The sequence below is a fragment of the Belonocnema kinseyi genome, chromosome 6 (assembly GCF_010883055.1).
Source record: "Belonocnema kinseyi isolate 2016_QV_RU_SX_M_011 chromosome 6, B_treatae_v1, whole genome shotgun sequence".
In the NCBI taxonomy this organism is placed as follows: Eukaryota; Metazoa; Arthropoda; class Insecta; order Hymenoptera; family Cynipidae; genus Belonocnema; species Belonocnema kinseyi.
Genome location: NC_046662.1, coordinates 79,065,147 through 79,085,305, shown reverse-complemented (window position 1 = coordinate 79,085,305; position 20,159 = coordinate 79,065,147). Strand labels below are relative to the sequence as shown.

The following is a 20,159-nucleotide window of genomic DNA, read 5'->3' as shown; positions in this document are numbered from 1 at the left end:
TTCGTGTTTTTTCGTCGAAAATTTATCTTCTTGGGTTTAAACTTTTATCTTTTTTGGTTTCAAATGCAAGTGTCTAATTGAAAATTCATCTTGCAGGTTAAAAATTGAACAATTTTGGTTGAAAAAAAGTCTTCGTTTTGAGTTGGACAATTATATTCATATTCTTTTGAGTTTGACTTGAATAATTGTTTTAATATCTTATGGATGGCATTTTTTTTATTTCGATCTGAAAATAATAAATTAAACATTTATAATTATAAATTAAAAATGTTTTCATTACATTTATAAAAGATTCTATATAAAAAATGTTACAAGATGAGAATGTTGGTCCTTAAATAATGATAAAGATTAGGGAAAACGAAGAATTAGTCAGGGAATTTTGAAACTGTAGTTTTGCCACACCCTGTTGAAATTCCCGCTCTTTCGCCCCTCTTCAATCTTCGATTATTCCCGTTTCCGGCGGACGGACAGAATGCCCCTAGCGGAAACAATAGGAAGCAGTTGGGTCGATTTTACGTCAACAGATTTCGGCGGTCTGACGTCTGTCAGCTGACGGAAAAGGAACGTGGTATTGCAAAAATGGTAAATTAATTGTTAACGTTAAAGTGTGTTGTGCATATGGATATTTATTCCAGTGAGTGAATGTGTCCTTTGATTGCAGTCGTTCGGTGAGAAATTAACGTCGATCATGCAGAGACCCGGGGAAGACCCCGTCGCTAAGGACGACGTACCCTGGTGGTTGAAGTACGCGGGTCGGGGCCTTGGGACAGTGGGAAGTGGCAGTGAGTATTTTTCCTAACTACCTTCATCTATTTCCATAATTCACCCATTTTTTTCAGCTACCTCGCGCTCTTTAGCCATTTTTCCCATCGCGATCAATGACTACCTACTTCTTTATTCGATCTTTTAGTTGTCTTATCTGATCATATATGATCAATAATGAGTGATCATCGATCCTTCTTTGTCATATTCTCATTCTGTTTATAGATGTATTGTTAAAGTGTTTCAACTATTAACCACCTGTTTGAATTGTAGTAGCCACTTTTTTATTGTCTGGTCATTAAAAACAAAAAATTTTATTTCAGTAATCTAGGTTCTACATTTTATTTTATGTGTGTGTGTTTTTTTTTTAATTTGAGAGAATATTCTCATTTAAATATGTTGAACCTAGTTTCAAGAGCCTAATTTTTTACAAAATCAATTGGAATCCAATTTTGTCGAAACTTGGTGTCATTTCCGATTTGGAGCATCCAGAATCAAAAGTTCAAATTCCTCGCTTGAATAATTTTTACGACATTATTTGTTGAGAATTCATTTTTTTAGTTAAAGATTCATCATTGTAATTTAAAACCCGGTTTTTTTCTGTTGGAAATTAATTTATAACTGAAAATTTGTCTATTCTATTTGGAGTTAAAAATGGATTTTTTTAAGTTAAAAAATCAAGTGTTTGGTAGGAAATGCATTTATTTTGTTTTAAATTAATATTTGTAGCAGAAAATTAATTTTGTTGGTTAAAAATGTATCTTTTTTGCTTGATAATTTAGCAGTTTGGTTAAATTTTTTGTCTTTTTGCTGAAAAATGTTTCTTAGTTGAAAATTAAAATTTGTTGTTGAAATATCAACTATTACATTTTTCGTTAAATACTTCGATACCTTCTTTAGATGAAAATTCAAATATTTGTTTGAAATTTGAACTCTTTATTTTTAGAATATTTTTTTTGTTTGCATGTTGGAAGTTAATTTTTTAACTGAAAATTTGACTTCTATGTTTGGTTGAAAATTGATTTTTTTTATCTAGTCAAAATTCAATTGTTTTATAGGAAATTTATGTATTTTTTAAAAATTAATTTTCTTTGTTGAAAATTCCTCTTTTTGCTTGACAATTTCAATTTTTCGTTAAAATATGTTCTCGCTTAACTGAAATATCTTTGATTAAAATGAAGCACATGTTGAAAATTCGTCTTTTATAATTGAATTTAACTTTTATTTTATATAAAATTTAAATATTTTTATATTGAAACGTCATGTACTCATGTAATTTGTTTAAAATTTGTTGTTTTTGCTAGAAAATTTATTTTGATCTTTGAAATTGCATCTTTTTTGCTCGAAATATCAACTATTTATATTTTCGTGGAGAATTCATCCGCCTTGGCTGAAAATTTTAATATTTGTTTGAAAGTTAAACTCTTTCTTTGAAAATTAATTTTTTTGATTACACATTTATAATTTTAAATGAAAATTTATCTCTTTTGTTAAAAATATATCCCTTTGGTTGAAAATTCATTTTTTGTTGTAATTTTTTTGTACTGAAACTTTAACTCTTTTGTTGAAAGTTCGTCTTTCTGAGTAGAAATTATTCTTTTTGGTTGAAAGTTCATGATTTTGTCCGAAAATTCAATCATTAAAAATTCAATCATTAAAATTCAATCATTCAATCATTAAAATTGCAATGTTTTTACTTGAAAAGTTATGAATTTGAAGCGTTTTAAATAGAATTTCATATATGATTAATTTTACCTAAATATCTACTGAATTTTAAGTACAATCAATATAAGCTAAAAATTTGTTTTAATTATTATTCAAAATTATGGATTTTAGGGATAAATTCAAGGAATGGATGATGATGTTTTTAGTATTATTTATTTATTTAATTAATCGATGGTGATTATATATTGAGGAATATATTGTAATATAATTTTTCAAAGCTTTCTAAATTAAACATAGAAACTTGTACCAAAAGAAATTGCTTAATAAAGTTACTTTCACGAGTGATGAATTTTTAGCATAATAAAAATTTGCTCCCGAGATGTGGGAATGCTCAATAAGAATGATAAATGCTCGATACTAAAAAATTGTTCTGTTCCGAGAAAATAAAAAATTTAGTTGAAAGACATCATACTGTGATACACGATTTTTCGCTGAAAGTCATAAAAAAGATAATTTTTTCAATAAACAATAATAATTTCAAGAAATATCGATATTTAAGAGGAAAAAAAGTGTTTTTGATTTTTTTAAATTTTGTATGCGATAGTTTTAATAATTCCATTTTCAGGAGAAAAAAATATTATTTGTCTATTTCTATATTTCTAATATGTATTTTTTATATATAAAAAAGGTGACTATGTAATGAGAATTCATTCTTTGACACGGAACATATCGACAAACAAGGAACGTAAAAACAGGAAATTCATGGCAAAAACTAGGCGAATAGATCTTGTTTTTACTGAATGAATTATACTTTGATTTTATAAATCTATCAAATCGGTATTAAAATAATATGTTCTTAAATAAGATTTGTTTCTTTAGATTGTTGAGGATACGCTGTTGAATTTTGAAGTTGGACCCTTGAAATTTCTCTTTAATCTAATTTAAGGGATCACAGACTTTCACCTAATCCCCTGCGTTTCACGATTTATATTCATCCTAATATAACTATATTTAGTAATTTAAAACAAAATTCTTAGAGAGTGTTAAATTTCACAGCCACACAAAAAAATCTTTTTCTGAGTCTGAATATCTGACCATGGTCACGATATGTTTTTGGGGTCGCTGAATCAGGATCCGAGGCCCAAAAGCCCCTAGTATGTCAGGGTTTCGACATAACTTTCAAAATATCTCGTATTCTAAGCTATTTAACGCAACGTTTTGACTTAAGCCTATATTAAACAAAAATCAGTTGAAACCCACATACCCTGTTTACTTCACAGAACGAAGGTTTATGGGACCGTCGGCATTAGCACTAGGCGGTGTACACCGCGAGGAGTTTGCACGATTGGATTTTGTACGTAATATATCCTTATAATAAGGGCTTTTGGCAAAAAGATTTAAATTTGTTGATTGCTTACCAAGACCTCGGATTCGGATTCAGCTGCCCCAAAAACATATGATAAGCATGGTTTGACCTCCCGGCTAGAAAAAAAAATTGATGAGGTTTTTTGAGGTTATGTCAGGACCCTGAAGTGCTGGGGGTTTTTGGACTTTGGATTCAGATTCAGCGACCCCAAAAACATATAGCAAAAATGGACCAAGTTAAATAAATAAAAAACAGAAGATTCCAAGTTGATCAACTGCAACGTTAAATGTTCAAACTTGAAACATTTGAAGTCACACGTTCCAAATTGATCCACTTGAATTTTAAATCTTGAAAGGAGTGTTGAGCAGTATCAAATTTTATTTTCACAACCAATACAAAAATTAGAAATCTTTATGAAATCAATTCCACAATAAACTATTTAAGATTTAAATACAACTTTAAAGTTAAAACATTTAGGCGCCCGAACTGGATCAATTTTTAATTTGAGTTTAACATCACTAAAAAGTGTAGTTTTAAATTTACATTGCATATATTCATCATAGTAAGGTCAAAGTGACAAACTTGTAAAATAAATTTATTTTTTGAACAAATATTTCATGTTGGACTTTTTTTTATATCTCCAAGAATGGATTTGCAACCTTAGTACATATATCCATTTCTTTCTAGATAAATTCCTAAATAGGCAGAAGTCATTATTTGAGCTCCTTTTGCGCTTTGTTCTCTGTAATTTGTAAATTATTAGTCTAATAACAGAAAATTTCATTCAAATCTGTTTCAGTTGCAATATTTTTAGGAGTGTGGAATTGTGCATCGATTTTATTGGGGAATATTTCTTGTTTACTAGGCGGAATCTGGCAAATGCTTGCCGGATTCGCCGTGTTTGCCATCGAGGCCCCTTGTTGTTGCTTATTCATAGATTTTGTACAAAATTTGAGCGATTGGGTAGATAAACGACCATACTGGAATAGAGCTGCCTTTTATTGCGCGTAAGTTACTGTTTTTCTCAAAAAATTAATATTCTTCACTAGAAGAAAAATCAGGGTGGCCAGAGATCGAGGAATTTTATTGGTCAGGGAAAAGTCAGAGATTTTGACGAAAATCATGCCATTATTTTATTTCGTTGATGAAAGATTCTATGTTTAAAATCTTAGAAGCTTAACACGCTGTTCTTAAAATATTAATGGTCTGGAAGAAATTGGGTAATTTTGAAAATGAAGTTTTCCGGCCACCCTGATACAATATTCTCATTAGTAATTTATTTGCCTTGTATTTCTATTTCTTTCTTTTTTATTTGTAGTTGCTTCCTCCTTGTCATTTTGAGTTGAAATCTCAACTATTTTAGTACAAAATTAACTTTTTGTCGAAAAATTATATTTTTATATTCGAAAATTCAACTGAAATCTTTCTTGATTAAAAATTCAACAACTTTTTTTGTTATTGAAAATTTGTTTTTTTAGTTTGAAAATTCGTCTCCCCAAGTAGAAAAACAGAACTTGTTGAAAATTCGCCTTTTTTGGTAGAATTTCACTATTTTTTTATTTAAAATTAAAATCTTGTTTTGTTTAAATATCTACTATTACTCTTTTCAAAAAAGATTCATTGATGGAAATGAACTACTTGCTTAAACAACTTAATTTAAAATTCATTTTTTGTTAAAGATTCATCTTTTTAGTTAAAAATTTATTTCTTCGGTTGAAAATTGGTCTTCTTTTTATTGAAAATTTATTTTTTAAGTTTAAATTTACCTATTTCAGTAAAAAATTTCTTCAATTTAGTTGAAAATTTATTTCTTTGGTTGAAAGTTGAACTATTTTGTTAAAAATTGTACTTTTTTAAATTAAAAATTAATTAACTAGGGTATAAGATGATTTTTTTGTTGAAACAATCTCTTTTGTTGAATTATTTTTTGCGAATTTTTTAAACGGATAATGTAACTTTTCCATTTTTAATTGAAAATTGATCTTTTTTAGATCAAAACTCGTGTTTTTTGGTAGAAAATTGATCTTCTTGGGTTTAAACTTTTATCTTTTTTGGTTTACAAAGCTAGTATCTAGTTGAAAATTCATCTTTGCAGGTTAAAAATTAAACTATTTTCTTGAAAATTTAACAATTTTAGTTAAAAAAAAGTCTTCCTTTTGAGTTAGACATTTCACTGTTTTTTTAATTCGTCTTTTTATTTGAAAAATTCGTCGGTTATAGTAGAAAATTGAGCCTCCCGCGATCAAAAGAAATTCCTTACAAAAAACATACCGATAGTCCTATTATTGAAGGAGTTAGAGCGAGCGGAACGTAAAAATGTAATGATTTTCAATCTTGTCAAAAAGTAACAATTTCTTGATTATCTCAAAAACTAAAAAAGTTAGAAACTTTTTTCAAGAAACGCAAATATGTGGAATGACATCTCCTATTAAGATATGCTTCAAAAAAATTGAAAATCCGTCTTGAGAAAATCAAGAACGAGAATAACCAAGAGGCCAACTGAAACCAAGGCATTTCGAGCGTGTCCCGTTTTGATCGCAAGAGGCTCAATTAATCTCTTTTGGACTATTTTTTTGAAAATTTGTCTTTTTGATTAAATTCGACTGTTTTTTATATTAAATAACAATATTTTTTTAATTTACATATCTAATATTATATTATTTGTTGAACATTCATATTTTTTTAGTTGAAAATTAAAATACTTGGTTTAAAGCAGAATCACTTTGTAAAAATTCATTTTTTTGTTTGTTGTTGATTTGTTGTTGATAAAATAAGCCTAGGGTGAAGCTAATTTGTCTAGTTTGAAGTAGATATTGTGAAATAGTGTAAATTTCAATATTTTCTTAAATTTTTAATCATTTCCGAAATAATCAACATTTTTCAATGTTCTTGGGCTCATTTTTAAACTATTTTTCATTGTATCACGGCTTACGAGTATAAATAGGAAGAACTTTCTTTTTGATTTGCAAGAACTTGAAGTTGTAACAAAAAAGTTGAAAAAATTGCAATATTATGTTTGGTAACAAAAATATTTTTGTAAAATATATGAAACATATAATTATGAATTTTCTATGTGATTTCTTAAAAATATATATTTATTTAACTTTTATTCTGATTTGCCTACAGATAAGATGTTTTCAAATTTTTCCAACTTTTTTATTACAACTTCGTAAGCTGTTGTGATAAAAGAAAAAAAAAGATTAAAGAAAACTGAAAAATGTTGATTATTTCGGAATTTATTCGAAATTTAAGAAAACCTTGAAATTTACACTCTTTCTGCAATATCTACTTAAAAACTAGACAATATGGCTTCACCCTGGGCTTATTTTATACAGAATTTCGAAAACAAACAACCTATTAAAGAGAATTTTTTTTAGCTCTGGTACAACTGAAATTAAGAGAATTTATGTAGTCATAAAAAAGAGGTGGCCTACAAATTTTTCACGGCAGTGTAGAAGTTGAACTAATTTGTTTAAAATTAAGGCGTTCTTTGAGACTTCATCTTTGTAGGTTCAAAATTCAACAAATTTGGTTAAAATTTCAACTAATTTCTTTACAGTTTAATTATTTTTGTTGAAAAATTAACCATTTTGTTAAAATTTCATCTTTTTGATCGATTATTCAACAGTTTCACTGAAAATTCATAATTTTGTATTGAAAATTAATGGAAAGATATTCTTTTTTGGTTTAAATGAATGAATGAATTTGAAATATTTAAGTTTTAATCGGAAATTGTTTTATTTTCGATTTTCCAAAATTTCAGGATAGCAATTCCGCCACTTCTCTTCTGCTTTGGCATGGGAACCCTTTTTGGCTGCGGCCTAATTTTTGGAACAGGAGTACTTTATGGAATGATGGCCGTTGGTAGAAAGTAAGTATAGCAATTAATTTCGTGGGCTTTAAGGATTAATTATTGATTTTACTGCGTGCCTAATGTGTTTGAAATAATGTGGGGTGGCAGAAGCGATCATTATCCATCATAATCATGTTGAATCAATTGAATGAAGCTTGGGCCTGACAGGAATTACATAGGACGAATCTTGTGCTTTGCTGATATTGTCCTAAGTGTTTCATAATGAAATTCGATTAGGTATTTGTTTCATGATAGCCGATCGCTAAAAATAACCCAGTCTGTCCAGTATTCACGAATTTTGTTATATATTTTTAGTTATTCTTTCTACGAAGAAATTAAAATTAACAATCCAGGCTTATCATGTGCTCAGACAAACTTTTACAAGAAAAACCATTTTTGCTGATACGAGAATTGACTACTTTAATAGGGATTGTGAATATGTATATTTGTAGAGAGCCGGAGTGAGATATTTGATCAATGTGTTAGTCCAAAAGATATGATTACGTATCTTTACTCGAATTAAAACTAAGTTCTCTCAATGTGAGCTTTGATACTAATTGTTAGAAGTAATCTTTAATTGCATTTTAATCCGATATTTCTGGTTTACTAGAATTGTGAATTCCAGTTTATACTTTTTTTGTTGTAATATCAAAGAAATTCTAAAATGAAAGAAATTTCATTTAGAATAAATTAAAATTCCTCTTTCTCTTTCAAGATTTATATTTAAATAAGAAATTCAGATTTAATTATGATATTGGTAAATAATAAATATTTATTTATTCTTCAAAAACAGACGAGATGAAAAAATAAGGAAGGTGATTAGGATCGTAGCTTCTTTTTGTTCTTTACTTTCCAAAAATTTCGAAGTTTAAGAACCTCTATTTTGAAATTCCTTGTGTAGATTTATATTGAAATATTTAGTGTCCAGATTTCAGGATATGTGACTCTTATTAACAAAATTGAGGAATCTGATTCTAAAATTATGTAAGGAGCGTACTTAAATTACGTAACGGATTATAGGCCCTCCAAGCCCCCCCCCCCCCCCCCCCCCCCCCCGTAACGAAACATATAATCTTTTACCATCACAATAAAAAAGTATTTCATATACAAATTTTCAAATTTATTTCAAACAAAAAAGTCTTTTTTACTATAAAATATGGCTTTTTAACAAAATACTTGAATTTTCAACAAAATAATTAAATTTTGAATATAATAGTTTAATTTTTAACATACAAAGATAAATTTCCAACAAAAAAGTGTCATAGTTTATATTTGAATCAAAAAAGAGTATATTTATACAAAAAATTTAAAACCAAAAAGACGAATTTCAACACATACAGATTTTTCACTTAAAAAAGAAATGAAGCTTTATCTAAATTGTTGAATCTTCAAGCAAAAGAACTAATATTCTCTACAAAAAATGAATTTTCAAAAACTAAATTTATGACTGTAGTAAAAAATTAATTTTTCACCAAGATAAGCCTTCAATCAAAAAAAAAAAAAGCTTAGCAATGCAGTTTAACTTTTACCCAACTAGTTAAATTGTCAAGTTAAAAAAAAAATTATTTTTTAACAGAATAGTGAAACTTTCATCCAAAGAGTTGAGTTTTCAACTAAAAAAATGAATCTTCAAGACGAAAAAAGATTTGTTCACAAAGCGATTCAACCAAATCTTTCAAGCAAAATAGTTGAATTCACAAGGAAAGAAGAATCATTTTTAACCAAAAATTTAAATTTCCATAAAGTAATGATATTTCTACTAAAACAGATCAATTTTTGAGTCAAAAATATAAATTTTTAAACAAAATAATTCAATCTTCTATTGAAAAAATTTAAGTTGACTTTTCGCGATCAAAATATGAACTTTTAAACAAGAAATAAGCTTAAAGGAAAAAAAATTGAAGTTTCAATCCAGAGAGACGAATTTTTCACCAAAAGGGATGACTTCTAAAAAAAAATGTTGAATTCTCTACCCAATAGTGGTATTTTTATATAAAAAAGGTAAAAATTATTTTAAAATAGATGAATATTATTTTTAAAAACAACAAATTTAAAAAAAAAAGAGTTGAATTTTCATTCAAAAAAGATTCCAGTTGACTTCCCAAGATCAAAAGATGAATTGTTTCAACACAAAATAAGCTTCTACGAAAAAATTGGGATTTTCAATCAATAAAAAAAGATTTTTTTAAGCAAAAAGGATGAATTTTTAACAAAATAGTTATATTCTCTACAAAATAGTTCATTTTTATACAAGGAAGATGAAATTTCTGCTAAAGCACGTGAATTTTAAAATTAAAAAGATAAACTTTCAAAAAAGAGGATGAATTCTTAACCGAAAAGTTGTATTTTTATTCAAGTAAGATGATATTTCTTCTAAAATGAGTTTAAAAAAACCTTACCGAAAATAGTTATGTTTATCGAAAGAAGACTCCAGTTCACTTTTCAACATCAAAATAAGAATTGCAAACAATAAGTTAATTTTCTGCTAAATAGACGAATTATTAACCAAAAATTATGACTTTTTAACAAGATTGTCATATTTTTAACCAAACATTTTCATTTTTATTGAAGAAAAGTGAAAATTTTACTAAAGCAGGTGAATTTTTAAATCAAAAAGACAGATTTTCGAAAAAAGAGTTGAATTTTCATCTAAAAATGTTTCAATTGACTTTTCAACAGAAAAATTAAACATTTCTCGTTTAATTATTAAATTTAATTTTTAACTGAGTTTTTAACAAAACAGTTGAATTTGCAACAAAAAAGGATGCCTTTTTGAGAAAATTGTTAAATCTTCAGCCAAATAATAACATTTATAACTGAAAAGACAATCATCAATAGAAAGTTTGAGCGAATTTGCAAAAATTACGTACCGTAACAAAAATTGTCTCGACGCCCCCCCCCCCCTCCTGAGCTTTCACTTAATTTAAGTACGGTCCCTAATATATTCGATGTTATACCTAAGAGTTTGTAAAGGTTTGCTAAAAAATATTAACGAGCTGCCAAAATGACTAACAGAGGGGGCAGACCCGACCCTACAGGATTGCCAACGTCGGTCGTGGGTTCTCCTCAAGGAGCTGTTCCACTATCTACAGATCAACATGCTACTCTAATGGAAGATCCTGATGTGTGGAGGCCTACATAAATCGCCAATAAATATTAATTACACCACTTCACTAACCAGGCAATAATACATCTAATTACAAGCTATGCCTGCTCGTAGATGTTTTAGAATACTAAAAAAAAGATTTCATTTTGTTCGTCCCTAGTTCATTCGTAGATGTAGAAAACATTCATATTGCTTTTTGCTTTCATTGGTAATTTTGTTTTTTCATTTTTTAGAGAGTCATTCATTCTGCTTGTGAAAATGTTCAGCATGTCTTAGTTATGTAGTCAATTTATTAATTTACGTTAACGAAATTTTATATTATGCTAGAGAGCATGAAATTTTTTGATTATAAATGCAAGATATGGTTTATTATTTATAATTTAGAATTATAGGGTGACTGCTGGACTAAGTGGAAAAGCGGTAATTTTTCTGACTAGGAAATAATAGGGAATTTATTTCTTTACTGGGAATTCTTGAAGATATCGCATGACATTATGCTTTTTTTAATGAGATCGATTTGAAATTCTTTTGAGTTTCAATAATTAAATTAGTAACATTTTCAAGTATGTTAGTATGCAGTTCAAAGTTCTTGATTTTTTTAATTTTAAAAAAGGATGTTGTATTTCCAGTCTTCTAATTGTTAATTTTTTTATTAAACCCTTTTTAAATACAGTTTTAAAGATCAAAATTAAAAGTGTTGAAAATTCAACAATTTTACCAGTAAAATGTTTTAAGACGATTAATTGTAAACATAAATTAATTAAAGATTTAAGAAACTGAACATTATTTTAAAATAATTTGTAATTTATAGATTGATAATTAAACGACAATGACAACCAGAGAATATTTCAAATGAAACAATTTCAAATTCAGCTTCAAAAAGTTGATTCTTTAAAATTAATCAATCTTCGAGTGTTCATTTAAACTGGACACAATTTTAAAAATCGTTAAAATTCCTGGTTGCTTAATTTTCGATTTTGAAAAGGATAAATCAGAATTTGACAATTAATCATTTTTAACGATTTCAATTAAAGTAATTCAACTTAAAAAATTGGAATAATTTAAAAAAATGTAATGCCTTTACGATGATCTCCTTTCTGCAGTTATATTTCTCTAAAGTGCAAAGTTAAGTGCAAAGTTTTTTTAGTTAATATATAACATTGTTTTATGGAAAAAACACGTTTTAATTTGATAATTTTAATTTTTAAAGTATTTTATACTAAAAGAATTTTAGGGTCGTTAAATTTGAATGCCTTGAATTTTAAGTGATGTAATTTTAAACGTTTTTTTTGTTGTTGTTGTAATAATTCAGTTTTGAAGGTTTGCAATTGAAAATTCTTTAATTCTGAACACTAAAAATGACACGGTGGTTTTATTTTTTGACAAATTGTTTTGCATTACTTCTTTCCAGAATTTTTTAAATGTGGTAGCATTTTATTTGAAACTGTTCAAATTTTTTTCTTCAGATTTTCACGTTTGTCATTTTAAATGTTTCATTTTAAGATAATTACTAAATTTGAAGCTCTAAGAATTATAAAGGCTTCAAAATGAGGCATTATTTAAAAATGAAACATTGAAATGTTACAATATTGAACGCTTTAAATTTAAATTTCTTAATTTTAAATGTTGCAGTTTAATTTTAATCACCGAGACAAATTCTAGCAAATCGTGAAATTTTTTCATGAATTTGACCGACCACCCTGTAATAGGCGTACATTTTTTATTTAATTTTTACAACAGTTGAAATGTTAATTTTAATTGTTTATAGAAGATTTAACAATGCCTCTTTTTTATTGTCCTTTATATTTGTACGCTTATCGTATATTTTCTAGGAATTGTTATGAGATGTCAGGGTGGCCACTGATTCGGGAAATTTTTAAGATAGGGTAAAACCGGAAAATAACAGAGAATTCATTTGTTGACCGGGAATGTTGAGAATTTTTAGGAGAAAAATCTGTCCAATCTCACTTGAAATATCACAAATTTCATACCACATAATATAATGAAGTTCCAAATAAGTTTAATTTCAACTTTTTTATGTTAAGTTCAATTTTTAGTTTATCAATTATGAAATCATTGAGTTTACAATTCTCAATTCTAAAATCTTTTACTAAAAATAATGCAACTTTTAGTCTTGATTTTTTAGTGTAAATTTCAAGTTTAAAGAATTCCACATAGCAGTTTTTGGGGCTAAAATAATTTCAAATGAAAAATTTTAAATCATATCAAATAGATTCATAATTATACGCATTCATTCCATTTAAAATACTATCAAATATAGTTTCAGTTTAAAATATTTCATTTTTATGCCATTCAATTTGATTTTTTAAAAAATAATTAGCCATATTTGATTGTTTATTTATTGTTTATTTTTTTACAAATAGCAAGGGAAAAATTATTAATTTGAAACTTATTAAAATTAAAAAAAATTATTTTAACATTTTTTATGTTATCAGCCCGAACAAAAATTTGAATCGTGCAACTTTAAATATTTTTAACTTCAAATTACATAGAACTATATCATTTTGGTAATTTACAAGTTTATTGGTTTATTTTTCAATTTTTGAAATTGTTGAATTTATAAAAGTTTGAAAAGTGTTAGAAGCTTCCATTTTCTACGTGTAAATCATTAATTGTTTAAATTTAAAAATCACTAATTTTCAATGATAAAATAGGGTGACCACCCACCCGGGAGAACCGGTAGAAACTTGCACTGGGATAAAGCCGGGAGATTTCCCGTCATTTGTAATTAATGCGTTTTGTATTTCTTTTAAAGTTTCTAATTAGAAAGCATATAATTTTCAAAGTTTTCAGAATTATTAAAATTTAAAGGTTTATAATGTTTCTCGCAATACTTAAAATTCTGTAATTTTGAACGGTGAAAATGGCAGAGATTTTTTTTTTAAAGAAATCGCATACTATAATTTTAATTTAAAATTATGGCTTTGAATGCGCTATTTTAAAAAAACTTAATTTGAGGCCTTGAAACTAAAATTTTTTTTTAAATTAATTTTAAGATTCATTCTTGGAGATTTCAAATCTAAAATTTCACAATATTGTGTTTCCAAATTTAATATTAAAAGCCTTGATAATCAGTTTTGAATTTGTTATTTTTAGATGTAAATATAAAGCAATTTCGAACTGCAAAGCTTAAAATGGTACAATTTGAAAAAATGAAATCATATTATAGCAGTTTTGTTTTTTATTTTTGGTTTTAATTTTCAATGTAATGTCTTAAAATTTCACGATTTTTAGTTGGAGATTTATACAAGTAAATTATTTCAAATTCAAAAATATTTGATTGCAAAATTTAAAGAGTGAATGAAGTTTTAAAGGAAGAATTCAAATTTTAAAAAAATTAGTTTTAAAATAAAAGAAAATAAAAATTAAACTAAGTAACTGAAATCAATATAGCAATAAATGAATCATTGCGGTAATTTGAAATGGTTACAATCATTTTAGAGTTCTAAATTTACATTTTGAACGCTCATTTTGAAATTTTTCCCTTTCATAAGTTTTAATTTTGCAACTAAAATTTAATTGGTGGAATTTTGGAAGGTTTAATGCATAATTTGAACATTATTTTTAGTTTTTTAATCATTTAAATTTACTTCAAATAAATGAAAATTTAAAGGGTTCAATTATAAAAAAGTTTGAATGTCGCAATTTTTATTTACTTAATTTTGTCATTTTTAAATAAAGTTCGCATGCTTTTAAGTTTCATGGTTCTGGAGTAGACATTTTTTTCATTTTTAATGTTTCCCATTTAAAATTACTATTTAGTTTGAAAGTTTGTTTGGTATTATTCAGTTCATTCATTGATTAAAGTAAATTTTTTCTAATCATCTTTAATGTAAAATTCTAATTTCGTTATGTAATAACAATTTGAAATTCTAGAATTTCAGAAGCTTTGACTTGGAAAGATTCAATTTAGTTTGTGATCTAAATATTAATAATATAAATATTATATTGCCAAATTTTAATCTCTTTGAATTTAGAATTGTTCAAATTCAAAAGTCTTAAATTATTAAATTATGTATGCTTTTAAGTATTAATAATAGAATTTCAACTCCTCTGAATTTTAAATGATTTAATCTTAAAATATTCCATTTTTAAGGTTTTGAAATTGTCATATTTTCTACATTTTTAATCTGAAATCACTCAATTTCGTGATTCTTCAATTCAAAATAAAATTGTTTAGTTTGCAGGACTTCGATTGTGAAATTATACAAATTAATTCTTTTATCTGATTAAATTGTCCAAAATCGTTTAACATATATTTTTTTAATTTCAGAAGCTCAAATCTAAAAAAAAATTAATTTTAAGATTAATTCTTGGAAGTTTCAAATCTTAAATTTTACAATATTGTGATTCCAAATTTCATATTAAAAGCCTTGATACTCAGTTTTGAATTTGTTAATTTTATATTTAAATATAAAGCTACTGCAAACTACAAAGATTAAAATGGTACAATTTCAAAAAATGAAATCATATTACAGCAGTTTTGTTTTTTATTATTTATTTTAATTTTCAAAGTAAAATCTTAAAATTTCCCGATTTTTAGTTGAAGATTTAAACAAATAAATAATTTTAAATTAAAAAATATTTGACTGACAAATTTCAAGAGTGAAATTAAAAATTAGGTTTAAAATAAAGCAGATAAAAATTAAACTAAGTAACTGAAATTAATATAGCAATAAATGAATAATTTCCGTAATTTTTTAATGGTTACAAGAATTTTAGAGTTCTAAATTTACATGTTGACCACTCATTTTGAAATTTTTCCCTTTCATAAGTTTTAATTTTACAAACTACTATCTAATTGGTTGAATTTTGGCAGGTTTATTGCGCAATTTAAAAATAATTATTAGTTTTTTAATGATTCAAATGTACTTCAAATAATTAACATTTTTAAGGGTTTTTTTTTATAAAAAAAGGTTTTAATATTACAACATTTGGTGACTATTAATTTTGTCATTTTTAAATGAAGTTCGCATTTTTTTTTAATTTTCAAAGTTCTGGAGTAGAATTTTTTTTCATTTTTAATGTTTCCCAATTAAAATTACTATTTAGTTTAAAAGTTTCTTAAGTACAAATCAATTCATTCTTTGATTTAAAAAAATGTTCTAATTAGCTTTAATGTCAAATTATAAAGTCCTTATGTAATAACAATTTAAAATTCTAGAATTTCAGAAGGTTTTACTTTAAAAGATTTAATGTAGTAAATTAATAAGTAGATTTGATAAGAAGTAAATCAATCCTTTCTTCGACCGTCAATGAAAATAATAGTAAGATTTTTTTAGGTCTTGCGGTCTTCAATTATGAAAAGAATAAAATGATATGACTGGAAAGTTCGTTGATTGAAATTCTGACGTTTCGGCTAACACTGCGTGCCTTTTTCAGAAAATCTAAATAAATAATATATAAATAACGATCTTTTCTTACAAGTAATTACAATTTTTTTAAGCAAAAGAAATAAACATTACATAATTTCTAAGAAAAGATCGTTATTTATATATTATTTATTTAGATTCTCTGAAAAAGGCACGCAATCTTAGCCGAAACGTTAGAATTTCAATAAACGAACTTTACAGTAATTTCGTTTTATTCTTTTAATAATTGAAAACCGTAAGACCTACAAAAAATCGCACTCATATTCAATTTAGTTTTAAATATAGCATTGTCAAATCTTAATCTCTTTAAATTTAGGATTGTTCAAATGCAAAAGTTTTCAATTTTTAATTCTTTAATTTTGAAAATTTTAAGTATAAATAATAAAATTTCAATTTCTCTGCATTTTAAATGAGCTAATCTTAAAATATTCAATTTCGAAGGTTTTGACATTGTCTTATTTTCTAAATTTTTTATCTAAAATCATTCAATTTCGTGATTCTTCAATTCAAAATAAAATTGCTTAATTTGCAGGGTTTCGCAATAGTATTTATACGATTTAATTCTTTTTGCATATTAAATTGTCCAAAATTATTGTAAAAAATTTTTAAACAATATTAAAAAATTGATTTTTATCATTGATTTTTAATTTTGCATATTTTTCATGTTACGAAATAAAAATTCGGAGACGTGAACGCGCGTGAAATTACTGCTAATGTCTAATTAAGAACATGTCTGCATTTTTCTATATCAGACAAATAAAATTGTTTATCCTACTTATATGATTCAAAATAAACCGGGAGAAATGACGAATATTTACCGGTAGAAATCCGAGAGACGAAAATTTGAAAAATAGTTGCCACCCTGTTAAAAGTTTAATTTAAAACTGTAAGTGATTTAATTTTAGTTCATTGTTGATTACTTCAAATCAATAAGTTTCAGCTTTAATATTTCGAATTTTTTAATTTCAATGACCGCGAAAATTTTTTTGCAAAACGGGGAAATGGCCGGGAATTGATTTCCTCTATTAAAACGGCCAGCCTGGAACTGCAAGTTCAAGAAATTCTTGTATAATTCTCTTTCAATTCTACAAAACGAATTTTTATTTTTGCAGGGCACCCTTCCATGACATGAGAACAGCCGCAGCAACAGTAGCAACCCCTCAAACGTCGGCATCGACGAGTACGAAGTCCAACCTTGTTCAAAATGCTCAGCCAATGAGTTTCAGTGCTCCTCCAGTAGATAGTATTGTCTGACCCTTAGGAACAAAATGGCGTTTAATTTCACGCCTCTGAATATTAGTGAGTGAAGGAAGTCGTTTGATCATTGTTCACTGATAATCACCGATCACAGTGGCCAAGCGCATGAATATTTTATGGTTGAACTCGGATTAGAGTCGAGGGAATTCACTCGAGATTTCTCAGAGCACTTTCCCTGGATCAGTCCCCATCGAAATGCTCAAGTTCTAGTCTTGAATTCAACCTAGACTCTCTCGGAACGTGTGTTTCGAGTCATGAAAAAGCTCCTGATCGGAGCTGTGCTCATAAGTTTCGTTGTCACTCAATTACTAAAAAAAGAAGAAGAAAATAAATAAATTCAAAGGAATCGTCTTCAAATTTCGGAGGATAAGAGGAGGAAAGGAAACCAGCTTTGAAATACCCCTGGCCTAAATTATATTGGGCGTATTATTAATTTTGTCTGTATCTTTCCGAGTTCTCTCTGCCGAGTGAAGATTTCTTCGCCCAACTCGACTTCTTCCCACAAGTGTCTTCTATCTTTTTAATCGTCGTTTTAGACTCATTTTTTTATACTCACAAAGATTAGGTTAAAAGAGTTTGTGAATAGATTTCCCTTTTCTTATTTCTTTCAATCTGACTTCCATATATATGAGGCTTGCAACATTTTCACTCGAGCAGGGAAACTGCAAATAGAGGCTCCTTAGTAGAATCAGACCTGCCATTATAACTTTCCCGTTTTTCCTTCCAAATTGGCATTTTAGAGATTCAAATTTAAAAAATTAAATTCAGAATAAATTAAATTGTAAATTCCTCAATTCAAGTTCATGTGCATTGAGATGTCGAGTTGAAAATTGGGGAAATTATGTATAAGGCAGTCAGGAATGTTTGTATGATTCTAGATTTTTGGAAATGAAACAGAAAATAACTATTTTTTATGTAATACTAAAAATGTAGGACCATCCAAAAGTTCCTCAATAGTTTTTATTGAATTTCCTAAATTGTCAGCTCGATGATTGTCAAACATTCAAATTTTAGTATGGAATTTTTGAAATTAAAAAATCCAGAATCTAGCGTTCAAATTTGGACAGCGCATTTTTAAATGTTTCCATTCGAATTAAAGAATAAAAAATAAAAAAAAAAGGCAATCGCAAATCACAATCAGTCGGCTGTTGCTAAAGTGCCTTCATTTTTATAATATTAATATGAAATATTTTCCCTCTAAAAAGCGTGAAAGGTAATAAAATTCTTCGCCTAACGAGCTCAAGTTAATAGAAAAATAATAATATTATAAACATATATTGCAAAAAAAGTGAAATTCAGATGTTTTCAAAAAATTAGAATAACCCTGAAAATAGTTTATATTTTAGAAAAAAAATTATTATTTCTCATATTTTACTAAATTTCAGTATTATTCATAAAAATATGATTGTTGTTTGTTTTATGTGGAGCGTACAATAATTATTTGAAATTTTTCCTCCCTAGGGAAGAACCAGCCGGAGAATTTTGGTATCTTTTTGTTCAACTGACACTTTGCCTTCAACTGGGGCTCATTAAAGTTCGAATTTTATATGCAAATTATACAAGGCTTTTCGACTATTATTTCATTCTAAACCAATTTTGAAATATAATACAAATTTTTAAATATTTGATAGTGAGAAGAGCAACAGGTTTATTAGAACTTCAAAAAGAAATGGCAGTAAAAATTCCCAGGCTTTTTCAAAAAAATCCAGGATCTTTCCTGATTTTTTAAAATTCTTTTCCAAAACTCCAAGACTTCTTCAGGTTTTTCTGATGCTGTAGCAACCGTGACAATATTTCCTTTTTTTTTAAACTTTTTTAAGTGACGATAAAAAATGTAAATAAAATCTATCAAAGTTTCGTTTTTTAATCAAGAGCTTTTTTAAGGCAATAAAAGCAACATTTTCTAAATTTAAAATGTGTTTTTATTGCCTTGATATTTTCGGATTGTGATTTAAAAAAAAGATAAAAGTAACAAAAGAAAGGTAATTTGAAGGTTGCCTTTTTCTTTCCACCTTTTTATTTTATTTTTTAATTCGAACGGAGATATTTAAGAGCTATTGTCCAAATTAGATCGTCAGATCCTCGTTTTTTTCAAAAATATTGTATTTAAGTTAGACATTCAACATTTCTAACTTTGTCGCTGGCAGCTCTTTATAATTAATTCGCTCTTTTTTAAATGAGAAGGAAATCTAAAATTGGAAACATATCATATTCATGCGTGGGCCTTGTACTTACAGTTACAACCCAGAATCGTTTGTTTCAACTGCATTGTCCTTTAGTGCCAATCATTGTTTGTTAACAGTTTTAAGTAATATTGGTGGATTTCCTTTTTCTACCGTCATTTTTTAAATTTAAAGGCCTTTTTTTCTAGTGAGCGTTTGTGAATTGTATCGAATCGATCAAAAAGCTTCACGTATCGCATCCATTCTTCCTTGATATATTTATTTAAGAGTAAAAAGACTACGAGAATCTCCTTTCCACAGTTCCATTTCTCTCGAGTGGAAAGTTTTAATGTTAATTTTGTTAGTTTATGTACAACGTTGTTTTATGGGGCACAGGTATATAATTATGCTAAACGTAAATTGAGAAATCCAATAGGAGTTGTTAGACTTATTTATCGGTAAATCCTCTCTTAGAAAAATGTAGATTTAGTCCTAGAATTGTAGTACTCGTCGTGAATTCGATTTATCTTGAGATCATACAAAGTTCCGTTATTTGCTACGAAGTTAAATATTAAGAGGTAGAAAGTCTCTTTAA

General features: G+C 27.0%; 1 protein-coding gene across 2 annotated transcripts; it reads left to right on the top strand.

The window, feature by feature from the left end:
- Positions 1–499: 499 nt before the first annotated feature.
- On the top strand, positions 500–18,529 carry LOC117175091 (calcium channel flower). 2 transcript variants are annotated; one of them, XM_033364639.1, is made up of 6 exons: positions 500–582; positions 662–782; positions 4,593–4,800; positions 7,557–7,664; positions 10,662–10,827; positions 17,258–17,372. In XM_033364639.1, the coding sequence occupies exons 1-5, from the start codon at positions 580–582 to the stop codon at positions 10,786–10,788; spliced, it is 567 nt and encodes a 188-aa protein (XP_033220530.1). In that variant the 5' UTR covers positions 500–579; the 3' UTR covers positions 10,789–10,827; positions 17,258–17,372. The 2 variants fall into 2 exon arrangements, with proteins under 2 accessions (XP_033220530.1, XP_033220529.1); XM_033364638.1 differs by lacking the exon at positions 10,662–10,827 and having other exon boundaries at positions 17,258–18,529.
- The last annotated feature ends 1,630 nt before the right edge of the window (positions 18,530–20,159 follow it).